Source organism: Neodiprion pinetum, chromosome 2 (assembly GCF_021155775.2).
Source record: "Neodiprion pinetum isolate iyNeoPine1 chromosome 2, iyNeoPine1.2, whole genome shotgun sequence".
NCBI lineage: Eukaryota > Metazoa > Arthropoda > Insecta > Hymenoptera > Diprionidae > Neodiprion > Neodiprion pinetum.
In genome coordinates this window covers 22178437-22205870 of record NC_060233.1, presented here as the reverse complement: position 1 = coordinate 22205870, position 27434 = coordinate 22178437, and the positions used below count along the sequence as shown (strand labels likewise).

At 37.4% G+C, this 27434-nt stretch overlaps 1 protein-coding gene across 1 annotated transcript in view; it reads right to left on the bottom strand.

Moving 5' to 3' along the window:
• LOC124211484 (uncharacterized) overlaps nucleotides 1–27434 on the bottom strand; it is a 66466-nt gene that overhangs the window by 35974 nt on the left and 3058 nt on the right. The window contains exons 4-7 of the mRNA XM_046610576.1: nucleotides 26832–26897; nucleotides 22463–22603; nucleotides 6985–7060; nucleotides 6301–6488 (exon numbers count right to left, since the gene is read on the bottom strand). Of these exons, the coding sequence (XP_046466532.1) occupies nucleotides 6301–6488; nucleotides 6985–7060; nucleotides 22463–22603; nucleotides 26832–26897 (471 nt within the window). The remainder of the gene's footprint in view (nucleotides 1–6300; nucleotides 6489–6984; nucleotides 7061–22462; nucleotides 22604–26831; nucleotides 26898–27434) is intronic.

Here is a 27434-nt window from a genome sequence, read left to right as displayed (position 1 = left end):
GTTCTCACATTATAATTCTTCTATCGAACATTTGATTTCATTACTCCATGCCTTTATTCTCAATAGAGATTCTCATTATTTCTTAGTGCTTCTCTCGCAAATGTCAATTAATAAATCTAATAACTACCTATCGTTTTATTAGCACATATGACTTACACTTGTTTTTATCTATTTCACTTTATTACATCGGTAGTTGGCGCCGATATCAAGCTACATTTATTCGTTTTTGATTTATACAACCATCCGTTTACAATTTGTTCATGATTACTTTCATTACTTATGTGTTTTCGCACTTATATTTTTCGTTCATTTTCGTAATGCTCCGCTACAGTCACGATGTTAAATATAAAACTAACTTTGTGTTATATTTTTATATAACTACAAGAGTACTCATGGGTATGCACTATTACAGTGCACAGACGACTTGTCTCCACTTATACATATACGACACCAAGGTGTAGACTAGTGTTTAAAAAAAAAATTTGGTTTCTTCTTAAAGCTACCCGATAAAATGCCTGTTTAGGACCTAAAAATAACCTCTTAAAATTTGAGCCACGTAGCTTATGCGTAAGAACTGGCGCAATTGATTTTTCGTTTTTTTTTTCACTTTTTTTTAAAAATCTCCCAAAATATAACATATTTGACAAAAAGTCTAAGAAGATCTTTCCTATGAAATTCAATCCACCGTGAAAAAAGTCTCTTGTAATTTTTTCATATATTGCGTATTTATCGAGATATTTACAAAATGCAAAATTATGACTTCAAATGTTGACTTCTCTCTTCCAAAACAATTTTTTTTTTTTAATCTTCAGATCTCATATATTAATTTTCGACTCTCAATAAAAAAAATAATTTCATATCGAATCCCTCTTGTTGATTGACTCTGAATTGACAAAAAAAAATTGTTTTGGAAAAGAAAAGTCAATATTTGAAGTTGTAATTGTGCATTTTGTAAATATTTTGATAAATACGCAATATATGAAAAAATCACAAGAGACTTTTTTAACGGTAAATTGAATTTCACATAAAAGATGTCCCAAAACTTTTTGTCATATATGTTATATTTTGGGAGATTTTTAGGAAAAAGTGAAAAAAAAACGAACAATCAATTGCGCTAGTGCTTACGCATAAGCTACGTGGCTCAAATTTTGAGATTATTTTTCAGGTCCCAAACAGGCATTTTATCGGGTAGCGTTAGGAAAAATCCAAAATTTTTTTTTTTTTTTTGAAGAACTCTAGTGTAGGCCTTATCCATTCATTACGCATCGTCAGAGCAACTGTTTTAGTGATCTTTGGAGGTTTGATGCCAACCGTACCCACAAAAGACCTAGATAACGGCCGGCCATCACATTGTCATAATTGCATGGTGGGTCATAATGGTTGGTCGGGTTCGGTCACTCGGCTTAACAAATTGTATTCAGGTGCTTAGGGCTTTCAGTGCGACGACACTCGCGATACCTGGGAATTTGTATAAAGCGTTCACTAATCAAACCACGAGAGCGACTCTCCGCCACCACAAGCTTGCACGTTGATAAGAGTTGGTATCGACCGATCACGTCCCTCCCACGCGTTGATCTGCAAACCCGAACCGAGCGTTGGTCTCGATCAGTGCGACCTCGCAGGAGTTTCTCGAGAGAATTGCACATCATCCACACATATATACCCATTCGCACATACACACACAGACGCGCGCGTGCGTGCACGCGTCATTTCGGGTTACGGGCGTATAACCCGAAGAACGCCTTAGTTCATAGAAAGAGACACGGTTACACTTTATTGGAAGCGGTATACGTCTAATCTCTATCTTCAGTCTGAGACACCCCATGACCAATTTGTCCTCCCATCTTCGCAACCTGGAGCAATATAAGTAATACGATTGAACGTAGAGATGTTTCTACATCCAAACGAGACAAATATTTCCGCTCAAAAAAAAGGACGTCATCCGTTCCAGACAGCTGCGGTTGACGCAAAAATGGGACGTTACAGTAGTCCAGCTATTATTACGGATCCTTCATTATCGACAGAGTCTCGAGAATAAGTGATCATGTTCGTGAATAGTATTAAGCTTCGAATTCTCACCAGATTAACCAACCCTGTCTCAGGATGAGGAAAAATACCATGTTGTAAGTTATGTAAAATTTTTATGCGTTTTACAGTGATACCTATTTGAGTTTGTCAATATTAACCCTTTCGGCCCGATCGGTGACTATGATCACCCAACGCCCGACGCTCGCTCTGTCCGATTGGTGACTATAGTCACCCAACGCCTACCGCTCGCTCTGTACGAGCGGTGACCATGGTAACCCAACATTTGACGCTCGTTATGTACGAACGGTGACCATGGTAACCGAACGTTATGTTATAATTTTTTAAGCATTTTATTTACGAGCGACTGCACTCGCTCTGCGTAAGATAGCCTGGTATTGTGCGTCTGACGGGCGCTTGCAGTTGTTCCGCAAGTACGGACGCTTGCCGCGACTGCTCGGTCAGCGGGGACGGCGCGACGTAGAATGCGTCCGTAGCGAAAGGGTTAACGAGCAACACAGACGAGGATGCGGATAAGCGATGCAAAGGATGCTACAATAACAAGTGCACTATTAAACAAATGTATCGGCAGAGATATCCTACCTCGAGCTAGGTATTTCAACTTTACTAGGTGAAGTCTTATCGAGGAAAGACCCAATAGGCCCTATACAACAAGAAGTGTTAATTGAACGTTGAAAGAACATGATTTCTGAAGGTATAGGAAAGCGAAGAAGTATCGACTAAAGTTTACTAAAAATTATCTAGCTCCAGAAAACTATTTGTTTGTCTTGAGGCCCAAACGATGAATCCAGAAATAAAGTCCGCAGTGGATTTATTCATTATCAAAAAAGACTATTCTACCGCAGTTTGCAAAAACCAATGAGGAGTCGCAATAGGTAAAATTAGAACAGCTTCAACGTAGCTCTTTGAGAATAAGGATGCAACATCTGAAATAGAAAAACTTCAACAATCTCCACTTCTTTTAGCGACGCATCAATAATCGTGAGTGATTTACATCACGACGTGGCCTTGACAAGGCGATCAGCCGTAACCACACCACTGAATCCTATAGTGAGAAGGTTCGCCGAGAGCAACAATGTTGCTACTCCTCTATTTCGGGAGGATTTTACTGACAATGAGAGACTCAAGACTGCTCAAAATGTTGCGAGATTTTCCAGGAACCTCACCAGCAGGAACCAGTTTGAATATAATGCAGGCATTAAAGAATCGTCGTATTACGCACCAACAAAGCCACGATTGGTGACAACTTTAAACTCTAGTGGCCTCTGGAGAAAACGGTATGACTCAAATACCAAAAGTTAGGATTCTCAGGAAGATTATTACAGGTTCAGGACTTATGCTGGAGGGGTGGGGGGCAGAACCAGAATATTCGTCAAGCTCTATGTTGGAAGTAAGAATCGTAGAGAGCTTATGTTGTTTTTTAGATAAGCTCGCGGATATTACCTCTGACACTTTAGTATTGTTAATAGCCAAAGAGTAAAAGATCTCTTTGATGCATACACCATCTCGAAGAGTTCCCCCAAAGAAGCCTTTTCTCTTTTTGACAGAATGAGTAGCCATTAAAAACCTAACAGATGACTTCGCTACAAGAAAAGTGGCAACAAGGTGTAAACTATGCGAAGATCAATTTCTACCCTCATATTCAGTTGACAAGCCAAATGGGGCTGGAAATTTATTCTCAACCTCAAGATGTTTAACGCATTCCTGCTTCGTCCACATTTTAAGATGAAAGATTTGAAAATGGTTCTATAGGCACAACTGATTTGAAAGATTCGTGTTTTTAATATCCATGGCCCGTTTGAGGACCGTCCTTTAACTTACTCGGGCACATTTTTTTAAATCTGGGGACTTGGAATCTGTTACTTTCTTTCATGACATATTGATGTCAAGACAAATTCGGAGGAATTGCTTGAAAAACATAATCCAACCGCGAAGCTTGATAGAGTCATCTTACTTTGTACTCAAATTGAATAAATGTTAATTTTAACCCGCAAATCATAAAATTAGTAGGGTTTATGATAGACAGTCATGACTCAGATACGTCTAGGTAGATAGGCAAATAAACTGTTAGGTAGTAGCTAACTTTTCTAAAAAAGAGAACTGCAGAATCAGACTGTTGGGTAACCTCATTAGAATGTTGATCGTAGGCTGCTCAGCAATAGAGTATGGCACCTTACACACTAAAGAATTTTAAAGAATAAAACTATCACCCTTTAAAAATTTTAATGGTAGCTATTTCAAGAGAATCCAAATTTCCAAACTAATGATCCTGGATCTGAATTTGTAGATGAGTGATATCTTTTTAACTATGCGGTTTACTTAGCATGAAAGTTATATCATAGAAATTTTTTGAGATTCTGCACTGTTTGGATGGGAAGTATATTGCCGCGCTGAACGGTGCAACCGTTAATGAAGTTTGTTAAAGCAGTTTTCATGTGAATTCAGTATCGGTACTGCATGCACTAGAATGTTTTGCACAAAATTCACACACGTAGACAACACGATCGCTATAGTCTACATCAACAAAATGAGTTGAGTGCAATTTCCAAATTTCAATAAGAAAGCAAGACATATACGGCTTATATAAAAAATGACCGAGAGCTGATGATGCGTTTACACAGTCTTGAATGAATTAAAATAAAATTGTTTCGCCCTATTTTTTCTAGTTTTACGTAGTCTGAGAAAAATTGGAGGTAACCATGCACAGGGAGTCTTGGTATTTCTTTTGCGGCCAATCTAGCCCCGGTGTCTACTTTTTAAAGACATGTGGTTTGGAAAACCAATATCTTTAGGCCCAGAAACTTTCTCCTCTCAGAGAAGCCCATCTTCTGTCGAGGAACCTTACTGGAGTTGCAACGAGATTGTCCGGCAAGCATAATCATTAAAGGATGTCCCTCGATCGTTGATACCACTTTTCCTTTCAACTGCATCTAAGGGTGCATCCATTAATCACGTGATGCCTTTATAATCAATTTTAGACCCCCCCCCCCCCCCCCCCCCCCCCCGCCTCCTCCTCCGTGATCACACATCAGGTTTTGGTGAATCCTCCCCACCCTTGCCCGTTATCACGTGATTTTTCTCGCCGATCGACTACTTGCCTGCATGGATTAACAATGTGATAAAACCAATAAAAATCTGTAAATATGCTCGGGGTTTTTAGAAAAAATGCACCAAAAAATACACGTGATATTGCCCGAGACCCCTCCCTCTCCCCATGTGATGAATCGTGATATTTTCAAGTACCCTTCCCCCCCATCGTGAGTCTCACGTGATTAATGGATGCCCCCTAACAGCAAATTAAATCAATGTAATCCTGCATGGATGACGTGATTCGCGAGAACGGCACCATTATTGCCATTTTTTAATATTTGTTCATCATCATTTTTTGTATTGCACTCAAATATACGCCTAATAGCTTCCTTAAATGTGGTCAACTTATTACCTTTTCATCAAACCATTTTTCTTTTGTCTTTACATCGGTGTTACTCCTTAATCGAGGTCCGTCCTAGAGTAAACTTAAACTGGACCTTTAGCTCATATTGTCCTGCGTTCATTAATACTAGATCAAGAATTGAGAGAAGATCCGATTACTAGTAATTCTTCAAAAGTGTCGGTATCAAAAAACCGCAATTATTTTAGCGGTGCTCTCTCGCTACCAGTTGCACACGGCATATGGTAAACTGTAACTAGTCAGTTTCTTACCGTATAACCTGGCGATGGGTTACGAACCCAAAATATGCCGTAATAGCATCGCGGCTAGGTATGGATGCAGCCATTGATAGCCGCTAATCCTGATCAGTCATTTATCCCGTCACAAAGAAGTCAAAAAAATTTCAAACATGTTTTCAACCATTTATTTTGAGAAGTTTAAATTGAAATTCCATTTCAAGTGCTATGCAACTTGTCAGAAAATGTGTCCATGTATATAAAGAAGAATTTTCGTAATAAAACATTGGCATTTTTCGCAACAATTCATACATTTCCACACTGGAGTCCAATAAACCTTCTGTGACAATTACGTAATTCTTAGATTGTGTGACAACCAAGAGTTAAAAGTAATGCTGATGTGGCATAGAGGACTAAGAGAAATGTCGGCTCAGATAGTGGATGTTAAAAGTTTTTTCAATTCAAATAGACTGTACCACGGTCAAGCAGTAATAATGTAACTAGTATTTCATCTGTTTGGACGGTACAACTCACATAATTGGGATTAAACTTTACTTTAGATAAATTCGTTCAATCGTAAAAATTTACCTGCTTTTCATCTCGTCGGTTGGCCAGTCGCCATACCCCCATGGCATCTCGGTTGTTCCCAGAACAAGACCAAATATAAAACCGTATACTATGGACACGAATATACCGACCATTAAGCTTTTTAAGCCAATGCTCTGCAAGTGTCTGTCGGCTATTATTGTCCCGAAAGTTAAGGACATCACGGGACCCTGAGAGTAAATGGAAGGACAAAAACATTATTGTGACATCTCGGTAGGAGCCTAACCGTGGAACACCGTTTTTAATGAGTTATTATTTTAATGAGTATCCACAGAGGTATTTTCGAATTCATATGTAATCCCATATTACACGGGTTCTGCAAGACTAACGATAAGTAAAGAAACATATTGAAGAGATTCTGTAGGTCACTTAGGATACTATTCTGACCTTTTTAAATTATCTGTTCACACACTTTTGAAGCACTCATGTATAATCACACATGAAATAAAAAAGAGACCTCTTCAGAAAGTCAGTAAAATCGGTTAAAAACTGAAGTGTTCACTCGGTCTGCATATGGGTTAGGAATAGCCAATTATGAGAGAATTATTTGAAAATGCTTGAAAAAAAGGATGATCTGATGTAGAAATTTGTTTATCTGAAGAAATATAAAGTTGCATTAGACATGAATGTATAATTTTATTGATATTTTTCCTGAATATAACGAACCATCAATGGTGAGACCAGCATTGCCGCCACAACATTTGTAGCACTATTTTCTACCAGGCCGAGACCAGCAAGACAACTGAAAAATATTTTAATCAACGGTGAGAAGTTTTGATACAACTTTTTTATGAGCCGAAGTTCGAGATTGGAATCAAAGGAAAAAGAAAACTTTCTTCATTTAGATGATAAGAATACGCTGATTTTTCGTGTTTCACCATTTTTTGTAACATTCACTTTTGTTCATAAAATAAATTACGAGGAGTAGATGAAATCGATATGATAACAACAGACATAAATCAAATCTGGATGAAGTTTTCAGTTCTTTGTTGGTGATGGCAAATAAATGTCATCATGATCAGTTATGATGAATCAAGTAAGAATCGCAAAGTTGAAAATGCACTGTAGATCAAAGTCTTCATGAAAATTTGCTACGAATATTATTAAATGTATTCGACACAATTTCAAAAGAAGGTTATGTATTATTAAAACAATTTCAGGTCACAGTTTCTTTGTGATAATAGACTTCAAAATAAAGATACACGATATCGAATCGCCGCCAAATGTCCGTAACGCGGCGTGCGTCAGTTGAGTATTAATTACCCTACACAACTTCGGCATTTGTCGCCGCCTAACCTGATCACAATTTTACTACGTGCGAATATGTATGAACTATTATATACTGAAAGTGAATAGTACTCTTTACTCAACCATGTCAGCTAGTTTGTGCTGTATTAATAGCCGATAAGGTATTGCGGGGTAATAATAGAGTTTCACACATGACGTATACATGCATATCAGTTTCTAAGGTTTGAATCCGCCATAAGGTATCATTCAATTTGCAAGCATCCAGGTGAAGCAAAATTTATGCAATACATTACGAATGTGGTACAAATAATTTTCATTTTATATTATGGTCAGTTCAATACGGAATATAATCTTTATGCCATTTCGACAAATAGACCAGGGCTGAAGCCTTTGAAAATGGTAAAAAGTGAAAAAAAAATAATAGTAGGATGAAACCCATTTGAAAAGGAAGAGAATATACCAAAAATAAAAGAAAAAATATATTACGGGCGATCTGAGGTCGGGAAGTGGTAGGGGGTGAGTTTTTGAAGGTAAGAAACGGTTTATCTCGATTTCCGACAAAACTACAAGTCCTATGGAAAAAAGTTGAATGGCAAAGTTGCAGGTAATAAAAAGATCTACAACTTTTGTGCCTGCACTTTCTCACGTAACCTAAAAATTTATGTGAAAAATTGAAATAACCAAGTTCTTGGTTTTTTATTTTTATCTTTTACAATAAAATTTTTTTTTTCACGAAATTTGGTGAAAACTTACCTTTTTATGTTCCAATCACACTGTGATTTTTTTGATTTAAAATATCTATTTTTTCACCTTATTTTGACCTCATATCGAAAAAGCACCCTAATTTTCAATCGAAAATTCTCACGTCAAAATATCTGCTTTTTCGAAAAAGTCGGTGGGCTTTTTGTTCGTTAAAATCTCTACTTTCTGATGATGTAAAAAAAAAAATATACCCTACTATGGTAAATGTTCTCAGAAAATGCAAAGAAACGAAAAACACTCGAATCCGAATTTTTTTTTTTTTTAATCATTATGTACAATTTTGAGCTATTTATTAGAATTTACACTTTAATTACTCGAAAAACGTAAGATTCCATGTTACATTGATAAACAAAAAAATTACAAATCCATGAAACATAAAGACTGCAAAAAACATGCGAAAATAGTTGTTCCAAATATTAAAGATAGGATTTAAAGAGGATTTAAATCACACAGTTTCTGAAGTCTTTTTTTGTAAAAATCGTAATGCGTTTTAATTATTTATAACAATAAGATAAGTTTTAAAAAACAAAAAAAAGTTATTTATTTTTAAATAATAAATTTTTTTTCTTAATAAATAGTGTTTTCAAATGAATAACACAACTGATCACATTCCTTTACACTGATAAGTAGATTTGTGTAAATATGTAAACTAACATGGGCGCTACCGTCCAGCGGAATCATCCGAACGACGCCGAGATCAGATGAACAGGGAAATTTTTCATTCATTAATACTCTCGCCATGAGAAAAAATCTGATGTCCTCCAAAACAAAATTTCCGTAGGTCACTCAGGTATATAAGTTATCTTAAAATAACAATAAATAGGCATCTACGCATATAATTTAAAGAAGATTCTACAATTGTCTCAAAATATTGTAGATGTCTTATTACATATTAACTTTATTAACTTATTTGGTTGTTAATTATAGTAGTATATTTCGATTTGCAATTTTTTTGTTTATCAATGTAACATGGAATCTTACGTTTTTCGAGTAATTAAAGAGTAAATTTTAATAAATAGCTCAAAATTGTACATAATAATGATTAAAAAAAAAAATTCGGATTCGAGTGTTTTTCGATTCTTTGCATTTTCTGAGAACATTTACCATAGTGGGGTATATTTTTTTTTTACATCATCAGAAAGTTTTAGAGTAGTAGATTTAAACGAACAAAAAGCCCACCGACTTTTTCGAAAAAGCAGATATTTTGACGTGAAAATTTTCGATTGAAAATTAGGGTGCTTTTTCGATATTAAGTCTGTTGATATTTTCAGGGTATGAATAAATCTATATTGACTGTCTTTTAATTATAGTATGAACTTTATTTATCAATAGAAGAACAATTTTGGTTTTGTGCCTGTTATATCTGCTTAGCAGAGAGATAATCGTACTAATCTTTCTTTTCTCTCTCGTTGTCGACGACCGAGCTTCACGCTTAATCACACACGTGATCACACCTTTCACGCGCACCGTATAAATATATATATATATTTAGGCTCTCAGAAGGACACCGCTCGCTGTTACAGACGTATATGATACACATGTGTGTACTCATATTTCTTAACAAAGTCAAAATAAGGTGAAAAAATAGATATTTCAAATCAAAAAAATCACAGTGTGGTTGGGACATAAAAAAGTAAGTTTTCACCAAATTTCGTGAGAAAAAATTTTTTGTAAATGATAAAAATAAAAAACCAAAAACTTGGTTATTTGAATTTTTCACATAAATTTTGAGGTTATGTGAAAAAAGTGTTGATACAAAAGTTGTAGATCTTTTTATTACCTGCAACTTTGCTGTTCAACTTTTTTCCATAGGACTTGTAGTTTTGTCGGAAATCGAGATAAACCGTTTTTTACCCTTAAAAACTCACCCCCTAACACTTCCCGACCACAGATTGCTCGTAATTTATTTTTCCTTTCATTTTTGTTATATTCTCTTCCTTTTCCAATGGGTTTCATCCTACTATTATTTTTTTTGGTTTCAAAAATTATCGACCCTGGTCTAAAACTGCCAAGTTGCACATGCGCGCACAATTGTAACTAAATCGATATGAGTAGCAAAATTTTCATTACTTATTCCTAATTGGTTGTTTAACCTGATACTGGATGGAAAACTCATGTATGTAAGTGTATTGCAAAAATTTTAGTTTATTGATCAATCTAATAATGGTAGTTCCATTAAATTTGTAAGAATACGCAATGAAGAAATAACTGATAATGGCAAAACGTTTCTCGGTGTGAAAGGTCAGACTAAGGGTTAATTGTTGACGATTCGGTCTTATGAGCAGAGCGCTCCTCAGAACCATTTATTTACAAACACATAAATGAAATTAATCCTAAAGGTACAATAGAACATAAAAATAGAATAGAAAGGTGGCGGTTCGAATTTAACGAGAACCCAATGATGAAATGAAGTTCTTACAAAATTCGGGTGAAATTTTACTTACATGTACAGAAATAAACCAAGCCTGTGAAAATTTGGACGGTATGGCGTCAACTATCTTAGTTTAGTCTAGTAAGAAACCATATGTGATAAATGCGTCTAGCCTTCTTATACTTCTAAATTGTACTTATAAGCTAGTCATAATAATCACTGCTCATCAACTTTTTCTTGTTCCTATAAAATTTGTTAATCGAATTATGATTTAATTTTTATCGCAACTTTGAAGCGCACTGAGAAAAACAATATCCCGGTTGTCGCCGTAACGGACAGTTAAGGCAGATTTGTAGTCTCGAGTCAAATCCAGTAATGCGTGATCTTCTATAATTAATTATGTACTGTAACTTTCGCGGGTTTCTTAGAGCAGATGGCTCGTGAATCCGCGTTACTCTGAGTGATATTTATCGTGGAGAATGTAGAATCTAGTAAAAGAAAAAAGTAGTAATACAAGGATAGCTCTGGACACAGATTCCTACTACCGACACTGACCGACATTTCACCCAGACCCAAACCATTTTTCACGATAACCTCGCCACAACGTTCTGCTGTAAATTTATATCTGAAACTTGATCATTGTGATGCTCATTAAATCCTACCATTTTAACTTATACAGCTGAATAACTCAAAAAATTGCAAGCCAATGAAAAATTGTTGTAAATAAAAGTTGTTGGGTATCAAGCGACTGACCCAACCTTCATTTAGGCATTAACCTTTATTTTTGAAGTTACTTGTGGGTCAAATTTCCTTTTTCAAATGGCAACCCCTACTTTAAACCTCGGATACTGAAAAAGCATGAAATTCTACAATCAGTTAAAAAGCCATGACAGAGGTCATCTGAAGGTCAAACTCCCGCTTGATGCAGGAATACTAGTGAATAGCAATATTGCTGTTTGGGTCTAACAATGCCGTACATCTGTGATCTTTACGAATGATATGTATTTTTTTCTGGGTCGAAATGACCCTAAAGGCCAAACTAATGCATTAAATAACGAATTTCATGACTCCGTCACTTAAGGCACAAGTCAAAGATTTATTAATAAGGCGAACTCATCTCTGCGATTCTTACTCGCACAGATGTGCATGCTTGTGTGGCATTCTTTGACCCAAACAGTAATATCACGATTTATCAGCTTTTCTGCATCAAGCGGAAAGGACCCCGCACGTTTCTTATGGGAAGTGGCCCTTGGTGAAATTTTCTGAAATTGATATATCTTATTCTGTTCAAGCTCCTGATCAAAAGTATCAATGGGCACAAAGTGTAATAAAGGACAGATTTCGAGATATCGGGGGTAGAAAGTGAAGTTCAGCATAACCTCCAATGTAGAAATCGTCGGCCCTAGAATGACCTCTGGTTTTATGTTTGTGACGGACAGGGGGTTTTCATGATTTCCAAATTCTAAACTAATGTCGGAAATAACAATTTTCACTTCATAAGTGACACCCGACCTTTTAAATGCATCAAAATCACTTAAAAAATACTGGTAGTACGCGCGTTCCAGTAGTAAGGTTAGATAGTCCTTTGGCTGCGGGCAGTTCGTTGACCATGGAAAGGTCCATTGACTTTTATGACGATATGAGGGATATTTTGGGTCGCTGTATACGAAAAAAATGGCCTTAGAGTCCAAATGTGGTCCCATTGCTTTCATTGGCCGTTTTTGGTAATTTTTGCTGTTTTTCGTGCTTTTCTCTAATGAATTAACTTTTCTGGGCAAAATACTTCAAATAAAAGTTATAGGGAATTCAATTACGAACATTTTGGAATTTTTTTTCATTAGCTAAGTTACCCCACTGGGGGTGATTCCTAACATTTTCTGCAGTTTTCCTCAGTGATCTCCCGGATTTTTGCGGATGACGGCAGGAAACTTTCCATGAAAATTGTGAATTATGTAATCGAGTTCATTTTGGCAACTCTAGTGTCTCCATCTTGGAGTGAGATATTGATATGAACAATAAGTCGGATTAAAAACATTCTAAGCCTCCCCGCGAAAAAACGTAGCTAGAGAAAAAAAATCCAAAGTGTGCGAAATTGAATTCTCTATAATTTTTGTGTAAAGTATTCAGCCCAGAAAAGTCGATTCATTAGAGAAAAAAACGAAAAACCACAAAAAATTCACAAAAACGGCCAATAAAAAAAACGGACCACATTTACAGTCTAAGACTATTTTTTCGGGTAGAGCGACCCAAAATATCTCGCATACCGTCATAAAAGTCAACGGACCTTTCATGGTCAACGAACTGCCCGCAGCCAAAGGACTATCTAACCTTACTACTGGAACGCGCGTACTACCAGTATTTTTTAAGTGATTTTGATGCATTTAAAAGGTTGGATGTCACTTATGAAGTGACAATTGTCATTTCCGACATTAGGTTAGAATTTGGAAATCACAAAAACCCCCTGTCCGTCACAAACATAAAGCCAGAAGTCATTTTAGGGCCGACGATTTCTACATTGGAGGTTATGCCGAACTTCACTTTCTACCCACGATATCTCGAAATCTGTCCATTATTACACTTTGTGCCCATGGAGACTTTTGATCGGGAGCTCGAATAGAATAACGTATATCAATTTCAGAAAATTTCACCAAGGGCCACTTCCCATAAGAAACGTGCGGGGTCCTTTGACCTTTAAATGACCCCTGGGGTCACTCTAAGTCCTAACATAGATGCCCATCTGAATGTAGATTTTCGTATTTTTTTCGAAATCCGAAGTCAAAAGTAGGTGTTGCAATATGAAAAACTAAAGTTGACTTCGAAAAAACCTCAAGAATGAAGGTCAATTCCAAAGTGAAGGTCATAGTTAGTCAGCCCCTCGATACCCGACAACTTTTATTTGGAACATTTTTTGATTGGCCTGCAATTTTCTTAGTTATTCAGCTGTATAAGTTAAAATGGGACACTCTGTATAGTTTGCTGGAATCGTACGATACATTCCGTTATGCGTTGAGAACGTAAGACAAGATTCCAGCTCCAAACAAATTACGAGCAAAAATATTGTAAGAATACGAATCGCGCAAGGCCAGAGCTGATCGAGCGGAGCATGACGTTATATATGTGAAGCGATCAGAAGAAAATTATGAGGGTCATGAAGGACAATACAAAATAAATGCACAGAGACGCCAAACTGCGTCTTACAGGTGTGGGAGACATGGACATATCGCGAAATGATGTAGATCAAAATATCTAATAAGCGCGCAGCAAAGTGCGAGATAAGTCGAAGAAGAAAATGATAATGTATCAACGAAATCGTACTGCAGACAAAATAAAGCATTTATAACGATTTGAATATACCCGATAAATGGTCACAACGAAAGCTGATGAGAGTATAACCGATGGGAGTGGGACACGTGGTGTGTTTCTTCACCACTTTCAACTATCTTCATAAGAAGCGGGTCTCTTGGTCAACGACTCTCTTGGAAGAACAAAGTACAGAGGTTCCAGTCTCGGTAATAGAACATCAGATACCAAAGATCGACTAACGTGTTGTAAAAGCACAGTTACCATCAAGATAGACATTTCAAACACAAAAAGTAAAAACTCCAAAAACCATATCAAAATCAAAGAGAGACTATTTAAAAGGAGGAAACAAAATAAATAAAGTGAAATCCAAGAGTCAAGTGCATCGATGAAAAGAGCATTATCTATCGTTTTAACAATATACAACCTTTTAAAGAATTGACACATGGAATGAAGAATGATGGAATGGATGAACGAATGAATATTAAACTTAAGGACGGCTCGTGTTTTTTATATATGTATATAAAGAGAGGAATAAAAGAAATTGTGCTATTTTCGTCGTACCTTATAAAATAAACGTAAAATTTATTGGTAAATTAAATGAATATAAATATTAAACAATTCTTATACATTGAACGTCATGGTGATGGTTATGTCAAATCCAGAGCAAGACAAAAAGATCGACTGGAGTCTGGACAGTACGTGTATGGCGCATATCAGCGAAGATAAAAACTTATTTAAAAATATATCACAAGTGAATAGAACATTGAATCTTGCGAACAATGAATTAACGAAGATAAGCGGCGCTGGAGACCTTAAACTGCCAGTTATCGTATAAAGTTGCCAAAAGACAGTGAACGAAAATGTGTTGTATGTGTTGGACTTGATAGCAAATTTACTATCGGTGTCGAAAATAAATGACGAGGTCTATGAAGTAATATTCCGTCGAAATAACAATGTATTGATGGACAAAGACAAGGTTGTAGTTGTGCGCGCGGAAAAAGTGGTCAATCTATGTATATGATGTAAAGACATGTGCGGACTCGGTAAATGTGGTCGAGACAAATATCGATACACAAAGTGAAATAAACAAATGGCATTGCTGAACAGGGTGGCAAAAATTTTGGTCAAATAAAATTCCCTGACTTTTCCCTGACTTTTCCCGTCAAAAACTCCAGAATTCCCTGACCTTTTTTCAGGTAATGTTAGGCGATTTTCTCGACTTCAGAAAGCTCCAGAAATTGTGCATCTCTAAGATATAAATTTGAATACAAGAACAAATAATATTGCTTCGTTTTACAGAAATATTTATTAACATAACATAATATTAATTTTAATATTGGCTCAGATGATACATAAATTTCGAACAAAATAAAACAATTTATACTTTGTCCATTACTTGGCGGATTAAACAAGGAACATATCATACATATGCAATTAAAGTACGGAAATGATAAGAAGAAATATTGCAGACTAGATAAAAATAGAAACTAGACACATTTATATCAAGAAATGTCCAAAAGCATGGTTGACTGCATTATATACTAGGCATACAGTACATAATATACTAGGTACAGTACAAACATAATCTGTATGTATCAACATGGAAATCTTTTTGCTGTCGTTACTTCTTTACTGTTACTGTTTTCTTTATTTCTTCTATTTCACTCTCTATCATGTTGACTTCTTTTCGAGTCTCTTCCATAATTGTCGCTTTTCTTTCTTTCAACTCCTTCATTTGCTTTTCTGCTTGCCTCTTCCATTGAAACTGTTCATTGTTCTCTTTGTCCTCTTTTAAACGTTTTTCTTTTGTTTCTTGAAATCGCGCCCGAGCATTTCGAGCATCATGAAGCAAAGATTTTGTTATAGGAACATTGAAAACGCTACCTATCGCAGAAACGGCGTCGCAAGTAACGCGCCTAGCTACCAATTTTTCTTCTCGCATATTATCTAAGAGGCAGTCTGCGTTAATAGAAAATCCTCGTTCCAACTGGGCGTTTGCGTGTGAAAAGACCCTTACCACCTTCATTACTTTAGTGATGGTAACAGTTTGTTGTTAATCAAAAATTTTGACCGAAAAATAATCCAACTACTCATTTTGTCGATGATAATCTTTTAGCTCATCCTGAACTTCTGGTAATAAGCAGATCGCTGAAATCTGTCGGGAAGTTTCATTGGCATTCTGGCCAGACATCCAATTGTTGCCATCAAGTATGGTAAGATTTTGTAGCCGGTTGTTTGCAATAGTTGTTTGAGCAGCAACGGTTGGGTCCAAGCACGAAACTGATTTGGTCAGGCGAAATTTAATAGGAGATCGTTCCATCAACTTTGTTGCTAAAGCGAACAGGCAAGTTTTGCATTTCTTCCGGAAAGTTAGAACGTCAAGATCAGATAAGTTCTCGCACTTTCTCAGATGATTATTAGTGGCATGGCCTATCTTGATTTTCTATATAGGTAATAAATTTTTTTCTTCTTTCAAATTCACTGATTCCAAAGAAGAACGTTCGTTCAGTATTCCTGGTTTTACAAAACGGTCCATTACGTTTTGAAGAATATATGCAAGGGCTAGTGTAGGAATGGCGCCATAAGAATATCCGTTTGAAACTCTCGCATAAATAGTTCAAGATCCAATGATTCCGATCTTGATCGGATGCCAATGTGTAAATGAAAGGCAGTTTGACAGGAGGCAGCTTATCGGTGAGAGCTTTCTGGATGATTTTAAAACTCTCGCAAGAAGAAGTAATTTTTTCTTTCGTGACGCCCTTTACAAACGTTCTCAAATGTGAATTGATATCCAGTGCCCGCTGTGCAACTGCGTTGCTTTTCAGCCACCTTACAGCACAAATCTTCATAGGGAATACTGTAGATGAAGTCAATCGTGTGTATGTTCCACGTCACGGAGGAAGATTTTTAAAAAGATTATGTATGGCCCTCCAAAATTGAATGATTTCCCAGCCAGTTGCATTGATTCGAGCTTTGGAAGCGCAATGCATAGTGTGAATATCGCAACTCCCCATGTTGAGAACAGTAGCATCAGTTTCATCTTTTCGGATATTATTTTGTAGCTCCTTGAAAAATTTTAAATTCACATTTGGTCCATCCATCGATATTTGCACTATCTTGGTCAAAGGTAGTCCTAGAGACGAGACTACACTGGTGAAAGCTGCCAATAAATCCAACGCAGTAGTCTTTTGCAGAAAAGCTGATGTAAATAGCGGGCACAAACTTCTTTTTTCTGCGCATTTCAGAACCAGATCGTTGGGTCCATTTGTTGTTTTTGCGATATCTTGTTCACGGATTCATCGAAACCCAAAATGTAGTGAGCGCATTGCCGAAGTGTATGAAGGAACTGATTTTGAAACTCAGGCTTAAATGCATACGCGGTAATGTACGCCATTTTGTCCCGATGCATCTTCATTTTGGCTGCAATTTCACTATTGCTAAACATGATACGAATAATTCTACCTTCTCAGCAGATCGCAATGACCGATGCTTCGTCACGTTCTAAAGATACCAGCGCTCTTCAGCTTCAGTTACCTTATCATTTGAAAGATAGGTTTTTAATGTACTACGGCAAACTGTGGATATGGATGTTGAGGAAGGAGAAACAACGGGCGGTTTCGTCACAGGCACAAGAATTTCTTTAACGGGTGAAGACTGGGCAGCAGATGCAGATGCTGTAGCCAATATAAGATAATGCAGTGGAAGATACTTCAGGAGCTGGCACTAACTTTATAGATGATGGACGCAAGAATGCACTTGACAGTGACATCGTTGATCGAGATATGGATACAGCTTCTTGATGTTTTTTGCTTACCAAATGAGATTTTAGGGCACGTTTGCCCATATTATCGAGACTAAAGGAATATCGGCATATCGAACAGCGTGCACGATGTGGGCCTTTTTCTTCTTGCAGCTACGAAGAAAATTCTGCATCTTGCAGCCACTTCTTCCGAAACTGCGTCTGTTTCAAGGTCATCTTTGGTCTAAGATCACAAGCGACTACATGATGTTACACCTTCATCTGTTTCAAAAGAAAAATTTGTATACCAATAAACCGAATAATCAGGTAATTTATCAAATCATTATTTGAAAAAATAGCAATGTATGTGAAATCATTATTGATTTTAATAATTATGAAGTTTCGATTAAAAACCGTATGAATTTCAACATCAATTTATTTCGGATGTTGATTTTCTTACAAAGAAAATAGTATTTCATCATCATAATTTCGATGAGTCACTTTCATTCGGAAGTGAAAAAAATTTTAAATACGAACTGCACGCCTGTATAAAATAAACTGCAACTACAGAAGATTGTTAATATTACCCTATTTGATGATGAACAATGTTTTGAAACAATTGATGCGTTATTTACATGCTATGTATCACATTAAATTCACGCCCAAAGAATCCAACGCTGTAAAACTAATAAATATAAGACTTTAGTTATGTTAACGATGTTGATCCTGCTGCGTATGTTATGGCTACTGTTATTATTGAAAGAAAGGGCTACAAACTTACTTTTTGTTGCACGAGAATTCACTAATGAATTAGGATCACACCGCGTTAGACCCGGCAAAGTGCCGTTCAAACTTAACACCGCACAAATACACAATTTACGGCATGCGGTAATTCGGCAGGACTCGGCAATATTCGACATGTAGCAGCACGACGCTGATTGTCAGTCCGGTACGCGAGTCGGCAATCAGTGAGCGCAAGTGACGGGCTAGCGCGTGGGGGGAGTAGAAATTGAATAATACCATTTCCGAAAACGAGCTTACTTGGGACATGATCTAATGACTAATATCTGATGGATTAAACAAGAAGAAAAAATGCAAGCTTATGTTAGCTAAATTTACGAAGCATGCTTGAAGTTTGAAAACAATTTACAAAAAAAGTAGGCTTTTCCCTGTGATTCATCAAAATTCCCTGACTTTTCCCTGACCCTTCCCGATAGACGAAATTCCCTGACTATTCTCTGACTATTCCCTGACTATTCCCAGTTTTCCCGGTCTGTCACCACCCTGCCGAATGGTCCACCTGAATGAGAGACCTAAGGGCAATGGTCAATAGCGGTATAGTTTTCAACTTGGAGGCAAAATCAGACGCAAAGCTATCAACGTGTGACGTGTGTATATGTGAAAAACGAAGCTACCATAGTTTGCCGAAAAGTGAAGAGCAACGCAGGCGTGAATTGCTCGAGGTCATACGCAGTGACATAAGTTCCAATGAGGCACATGTCACTTGATGGAGCTAGATACTTTGTGAGATTTATAGACGATAAGTCGTGATGGTCCGATATGTATATGATAAAACATAAATCAGAAATGCTGAGCGCGTTTCAAGTGTACAAAGCCGCCGCGGAAATATTTATCGGGAAAGAGATGAAAGCAATACAATCGAATAATGGTCGAGAATATTGCAACCATGAATTAACGCGCTTTTGCAAAAACACAGAATTAAAAGACATTTGACAGTACGTCTTAAGTCATAACAAAAGGGCCTACCCGAGCGAAATAATAGAACACTCGTGGAAACGGCATGACGAGGCAAGCGGGAACTCCCACAATATTTTGGGCCGAGGGAATAAATGCAATGAATTATATTAGAAATCGATGCATAGCGAAACCTCTAAACGGTGGAGTGTCATACACAGCATAGGCAGGCAAAAAACCGACGTTAGTGCACCTGAGAACATTAAGTACTAAAGCGTAAGCATTGAATTAACAACAAACAAAAGGTAAATTCGACTTGCGATCACAAGAATGTATTCTAGTGGGATATTCAAACGAATCGAAAGCACATCGATTGTGGTCACCCAAATCGCGAAAACTAATAGTGAGTCGAGATATGAAATTTGTAGATGAATTTTGCTTTCAAAATAAATATAAGTCTTCCGATGAAAAAAATTATAATAATGACAATAATTCTTTTTTTATCACAATTATATTTGCAATGTACAAGAGAAGAAATGAGTATAGCAGGGGGAGGTAGTAGCAGTAGAAACACCCGCATTTGCACGTGGGACAAGGGAAACTGCCGAAAATCTTGTCCAGGTGTAGCAAGACCCGAGTCCAATGCACTGTCCAGGAACTCGGCGCCTGAACGGCGTGACCCGTCTTACATTTTTGCAAGTTGCCGTTTAGGACTTAATTGACAGGCCGGGGATTCGAACCCAAGTCCTCCCGCTGCACAACCACGAGTGCTAGCACATGAGCACCCATGGTCGGTATGAAGGACATGACAGACAATTCAGTGAAAACATTGAAATCGAGATTAAGATAGCGAACCCGCTTTCCGATAACGCAAGACGCGGTACACGCGAGAGACGCGCTGAAGATCAAGAGGTTCGTGTATTATCGCAACGTGATCGAGTACGCGAATTACGGAAAAAACCACCGGCCCAGAACTGCGTGTAGATCCGTCAAAACGTGAGAGAGGCAAACCGAGATTAGAGGTCAGAGGTTCAGCTGGCAGACCTTGGAAAATGTACAGTACGTCAATAACGTACGACACCGACGACGACGATGAAACCGAGATGGAAGGCACGGAAATCAAGCGGAACAACGTTTCCAAAGAATGTGAAGCCGCGAACCTGGCAGTGATCATTGAACACCATGCGACCTGGCAAGACGCAATGAACACCGAAGAGGCGGAAGCATGGAGAAAAGTCGCAGAGAACGAGTATCTAGTGCAAATGCGCAATACGTGGTAAATTGTAGAACGCCCGAGCTCCCGCAAGGTGAGCAGTAGAAGATTCACCTTCCACACGAAAGACGAAGGAGACCTCGCAAAGAAAAATGTGAGCTTGTAGCAAAGGGTTACTCACAATGACCTGGAGACGACTTTCACGAAACCTGCTCTCCAGTGGTACATAAAACCTCCATACGCTTATTAGCAGTGCTATCCACGGAACTATACCTAGAAATTCATCAAATGGACGTGGTAACTACGTATTTAAACGATGAACTCGAAGAATACGTATATATGGAAGTTCCCGAGCAGTTGTCAACAGTTTTAGAAAAGACATTGTTCGGCAAATCGGTGGGATCGAATATATCGATAAGCCGCGTTGAAAATATCAAAGCAACGTACATTTTACTTCGAAAGTATAGTATCTTGAGAATATACTGTGAAAATTTGGTAATGATATTCACAGTATTTCAAGTTTTACAGGCCATTGAAGGTCGGCGCCAAAGTAAGTAGAAGGGTCGGTCCGCTCAGTGAATAGTTCTATTGTTGATAGAATAGCAGCTGCTACCTGAGTTGTCTACCTGAGTTGTAGTGAAAATATGAGAGAAGAGTATGAGAAGAATGAAGGGATATTGTATGGTGCTGAAATTGCAGATTAATGTAAGTACACGTTTAAATCTAATTTTTTTGAGAAAATACTTATTTGAAATTTTAAACGCGCTTATCTCGAAACTACTTTTTTCTGTCTTATGTTGATCAATTAAAAAAAAAATACTCGACCGATTCATCTCAAGTTAAAATATGTTATTAAGTACACTGGCGGCTATCGCAGGGACTAAAACGAAAATTTTCCATCAAATATTAATAATTTTTTTATATGCAAAACATTGTTAAAATCAGGCTGTTTTCCGACTTCTAATTTTGACAATACGCCATTTTGTCATTTTTTAAAATTATTTATCCTTTTAGTTCCTGCGATAAATATACTCATAATAATTTTTTGATTTCAGATAAGTGGAGAACCAAATCAATTAACAGCAGCAAGGTCAACTTTTTTCGAAGGGCCCTTCAGCACTATATTTAAAATAATGAAAAAGTAATTTTTTTTTTTAAATTCCAATTTCGTAAAATTTATAAGTAATAAAACATACCTAAAACATTTAAATAACATTGTTCATTTCTTATATTAAAAAAAAAATGTTGAAAAGCAGTCAAATTTTCACCCGCTAGACTGCAAGGTCCCCTTAAGAGCGACATTGCGGGAAAAAATTTTGAAAAAAGAAAAAAATTAAATAAAACTCTTGCGACGGAAAAAAGAACCAAAGCGAAGTTGGCGAGATAAAACGGGTTCCAAATTAATTTTTTCGAAAATGTACTCCCAAAATGCTTTAGTGAATTACTTCCAAATTGTAGAACCGTTTTTTTTTTTTGTGTCAAATGAATTGTTTCACTGGAGTCATGTTCAACATTCAATGGTGCACCATGCGCAACGCTGCATGTGATTGTTAATAACTTTTTGATTACTGAAGCTGAATAACATTTTCTAAACTGGGAAAGTTTGTCGCCCACTTTAACCTCAAATAAGGGAATATTCTTGGGGACGGTGTCTGTATTTTTCTCACTCTTCGAAATGGTTGAAAATAAATATATAAATTTTTGTGTCCACTGATGTGACGAAATGTGTGAAACAAGTAGAAACACGAATATAAAACATGGTTTTTTCTCCAAGAATCTTGTATATTATAAATTCTTAAATTTTTTCACATACTCAGCTGTTAAAACGAGGAGAATATAGTCAAACGTTAGATCTCCACCGCTTTGAACACCGTCGACAACTTGTTGTACAGTCAACTTTGACCGTATGGATTCCACGAAAGCCTTCCACGCGTTCTTGTCCTCAAAATATTTTCTGTAAAATATTTCGAATAAATACTGCACGGCCAAAACTCGTTCAGGGTCTCTACCGCAGTCATGATGTATAAATTCTCATTTATGCTGAAATTATGGAACGAATCTTTATTTGAATGAACAACGTGTCATTTCAATTTTTTCTTATCTTCCCATGCTACTTCTCGTTATGCCGCCATTTTCACAGCAAAACTATAACTACACTCACAATCAGCAACAAAATTAATGGCGCATTCGTCACTCGGCGAAATAATACCTATTTTCAAACTGCTGTAATTCAATGAAAAATCGTCAAAAATAATCATTTAGGGGAGCATTTTGAAGGTTGAAACTTCATCTCCAAGATAGTTTCTGAAAATTCTTTCTACGGCCATTTTTGACCTCGTGGCGTATGTTTGAGTGCCGGGTTGCAAAACGCCAGAAAAAACAAGGTTTTCAAAGTTTTCTACGGAGCGTTAGAAAAATCGCACAGAACTTTCCAGACAACTATTCTGTAGTCTGGAATCTCCTCTTTAAAATGGTTGCCGGACATTTGTCGCCCAATTTTTTTTCGCTGAGCTATTCAACTTTTAGTGACGCAATGTCAATAAGGACAGGATCGACGAGTAGGCGTAGACTGATTTGGCGTGATCCAGGATGCACCGCGAGGAGGTACAGTTTTCCATGCATCCCGTGTCTGTGTGTGTAAGTAGGACGTGTGCGCGCGCGTGTGTGTGTGCGTGCGTGTGTGTGTGCAAAATCGGGTATTGCCACCCCTACTTCATATCACCGCTTACATAATACCGTGGAAGTGACGAGCTATGGGTCCTGGTCACTGCTGTCCACATACGCACACACACACGGGATGCATGGAAAACTGTACCTCCTGGCGGTGCATCCTGGATCACGCCAAATCAGTCTGTAGGCCTACTCGTCGATCCTACCAGTCCGGGAGGTAGCGTTGCAAATATAAGTCATAGTACGCCGGCTGATATTAACATCGGTAGTTGATCTTATATCACTAATGAGTGAACCGACAGTCAGCTGCAGAAGTAGCGGTGGGTGTGCGTGTGGGAGGTCGCGAAAGTGGTAAAAAAAAAAAAATCAAGTAATAGTACGCCGGCTGAAACTTTTTTTTAGAAATATTTGACATTATACTGAGCTGAAAAAAAATTGTCAGCTGCATCGTGTAGAGGGGAATATGCGTCAGCTGCTCGCATGAACTTGTAAAAAAAACTCTTAAAATAAACTTATAGTAAGCCGGATGAAATTTAACTGGGTGATTGTTTAAATAATTACAAGTACAAAAACAATAATCAGCTGCGTGTTTAGCGCTGGAAAGACCGTCAGCTGACGCAGTAAAGTTTAAAAATATAGTCCAGTCAAGACAGGTTTCCACTTTGCATAAATTCCGTTTTCGTTTTTTCTTGGTTTAATCGTTGGGGGGGTCACTGGGAGTCCTCAAACCAAAAGTCGACCAAATCGGCCCCTTGCTATCGCCGCCATCTTTAATTTTATGAAAAATGGTTTTTCTTGAATAACTCGGCCATTTTCAATTTTAACGAAAAGTGGTGAATACAAAAGCTGTAGGAAATTCAATTTCCTACAACTTCGGTTATCAAGTTTTTTTTCAAAAAATGGATATTTTTCGAATTAAACCTGAAAATAGCGATGAAGTAAAACTATTGTATTATCTTGTTTATTTTTGAATTTAGGGCATGAATGAACACAAACAAACTTGAAGAGAATTAAATTTTCAACAGTTTTCATTTTATTTCATTTTAAACCTATTTTTATTTTCTATTTTGGATTCTGTACTGGCACCACACACGCACACGCACACGCGCACGCACGCACATGCACACGCACACGCGCAACCGCGCGCGCGCGCGCGCATATAGACACGTTCACACATCGAAACAAAAGTTTTGACGGTCCTCTTTTTCTTTGCCGTTGGCGTACTACCTTAAATATTGGCCGTAGCAAAAAAACGGTGGGGACGAAAATTGTTGAAAATTTAATTCTCGAAAAGTTTGTTCATGTTCATTTATGCCCTAAAGTCAAAAGTACACAAGATAATACAATAGTTTTACTTCACCGCTATTTTCAGGTTTAATTCGAAAAAGATCCATTTTTTGAAAAAAAAAAACTCAATAACCAAAGTTGTAGGAAATTGAATTTCCTACAGCTTTTGTGTTCACTATTTATCGTTAAAATTGAAAACAGCGGAGTTATTCAGGAAAAACCATTTTTCATAAAATTCAAGATTGCGGCGATAGCAAGGGGCTGATTTGGTCGACTTTTGGTTTGAGGACTCCCAGTGACCCCCCCAATGATTGAACCAAGAAAAAACGAAAACGGAATTCATGCAAAGTGGAAACCTATTTTCACTGGACTATATTTTTAAACTTTACTGCCTCAGCTGACGGTCTTTCCACTGCTAAACACGCAGCTGGTTATTGTTTTTGTACTTGTAATTCTTTAAACAATCACCCAGTTAAATTTCATTCGGCTTACTATAACTTTATTTTATGAATTTTTTTAACAAGTTCATGCGAGCAGCTGGCGTATAGTCCCCTCTACACGATGCAGCTGACTATTTATTTTTGCAACACCTGCATGGAAAGTCCATTTTTATGCACCATTTATAAGCACGGAACGTAGTCTTTTATACACATGTGCGGGAAAAACTTTCGCGCATTGCTAGCGGTGTGAGAAAAAGACGGTCGCGCTTTTATCCACAGTTGCGCATTTCGCACACAGCTGCACTAGCGCCACCGATGGAATAGTTTGTCACTCTTTGTAAATGGTGCATAAAAATGGACTTTCCATTACAGGTGTAGCAAAAAATAGAGTTCGATACACGTGCGAAAGTTGGCAATGCCTATCTCGCGTGAATGCGCCACACTCGACCTTCAACTCGTCTCCGGACTCGTGCTGCGCCTTCACGCTTGTGCGGGCATTGCCACCTTCGCGCATTAGTATCGAAATCACTATTTCAGCTCAGTATAATGTCAACTATTTCTAAACAAAGTTTCAGCCGGCGTACTATTGCGTGATTTTTTTTTTTTTACTACTTTCGCGACCTCCCACACCCACACCCACCGCGGGTGCGTCAGCTGACAGTCGGTTCACTTATTAGTGATTCGAGATCTATTGAAAAAGATCGTAATCGATCGGCGTAAAAACACTAGCTAAAATGCAACGCTACCTCCCGGACTATACCATAATTGACATTGCGTCACTAAAAGTTGAATAACTCAGCAAAAAAAAATTGTGCGACAAATGTCCAGCAACCATTTTAAAAAGGATATTCCAGATTACAAAATGGTTGTCTGGAAAGTTCTCTGCGATTCTTTGAACGCCCCGTAAAGAACTTCGAAAAACTTGTTTTTTTCTGGCATTTCGCAACCCGGCACTCAAACCTACGCCACGAGATTAAAAATTACCGTGGGGAGAATTTTCAAAAACCATCTCGAAGATGAAGTTTAAACCTTCAAAATGCCCCCCTGAATGATTTTTTTCGATAATATTTCATTGAGTTACAGCAGTTTGAAAATCGGTATTATTTCGCCGAGTGACGGGTGCGCTGTTAATTTTGTTGCTGAGTGTAGCTATCTCATTGCTTACTTCAGCATGACTGAAGTGCTAGCTAACGGCTCTCCTAACCTCATAGGCAAAATACCACAAGATACCGAATGACTCCCGACTTTTTGTTATTTCACTAACTCCTTATCAAAGCTTCGCATTTTAAGGGCATGTAGTATTCCTAACTTTACCGACCGAGTAAACTCACTTTTCCTCCTATATTAAATAAACCGCCCAGCTAATCGTGAGAGGATCTTTCATTTACAAAATTGTTGTAACTCATAGTTTTTGTCTAGCGACCTCAGTATTACATAAAAACAGTCTCACGACGGCTCATTACACTCCTTACTCTTTCTGAAATTGCGCAAAGTATCTCAGTTGTGCACTTCTTAGCCCCTAAAATGCGGGAAACGTCGGCATAGTAACACGTTTCAAAAAAGCACACATTTCTTGACGATTTTCGAGATATGAATAACTTTCCTTTAAGAAACTCCGAAATTGCCTTTCAAAGACTCTTATTTGTCATTAACAGCAAATAAATCGAGTCTTAATTAATTCTCTGAAGGATCATGCGATACTGCGAATCAAATATATACTTGAAAAATATATTTGAGAAAGTTTGTGATAAATTATACGTAACATGAACCAGAAAAAATACTTGCTTCGTGACTTCCTTTGTCGCCAGCATATTTCCCATTCCATTGTAAGTGCACTGGGTAGGTATAACGCTGAAACAAAATCAAATGACGTATAATATTATCATTAGCCTGTCGAATAACTAAACATGTACTTAAGAGGAGGGGGGTACAGCATGGACGATCTAAAATCATACCTATTTATAGAAGTTTTTTTCTTAAGATGAAAGCAATCAGAGCAATTTGTGTTTGAAGGCTTTATTATTCATAGTTTCAAGCATATTTTAGAAGTTTAACATCGAAATTAATAACAAAATAGCGGCATGGTGTATATAAGTAGCGTGAGACCACGTTTTTAATCCAGTGGCGCAGATTCCTCGATTAAGTTTTATCCGATCGACTTGAAATTTTGACGCATTCTTTTACCTATCATTATTCGCGCTTGTTTGCTGGTCGAATTTCATCGCGCGGCGAGCACTGTACCGCCCATGTTAAATGAAACGTGACGTTGCCACGACACCATATAGGAATCAAATATTTATATTCAATAGCTTAATCGTTCATTTTGAAAAGAAATATATCGAATACACTCACCTTTAAATTCAAGACTATGTAAACACCCTGCATGTA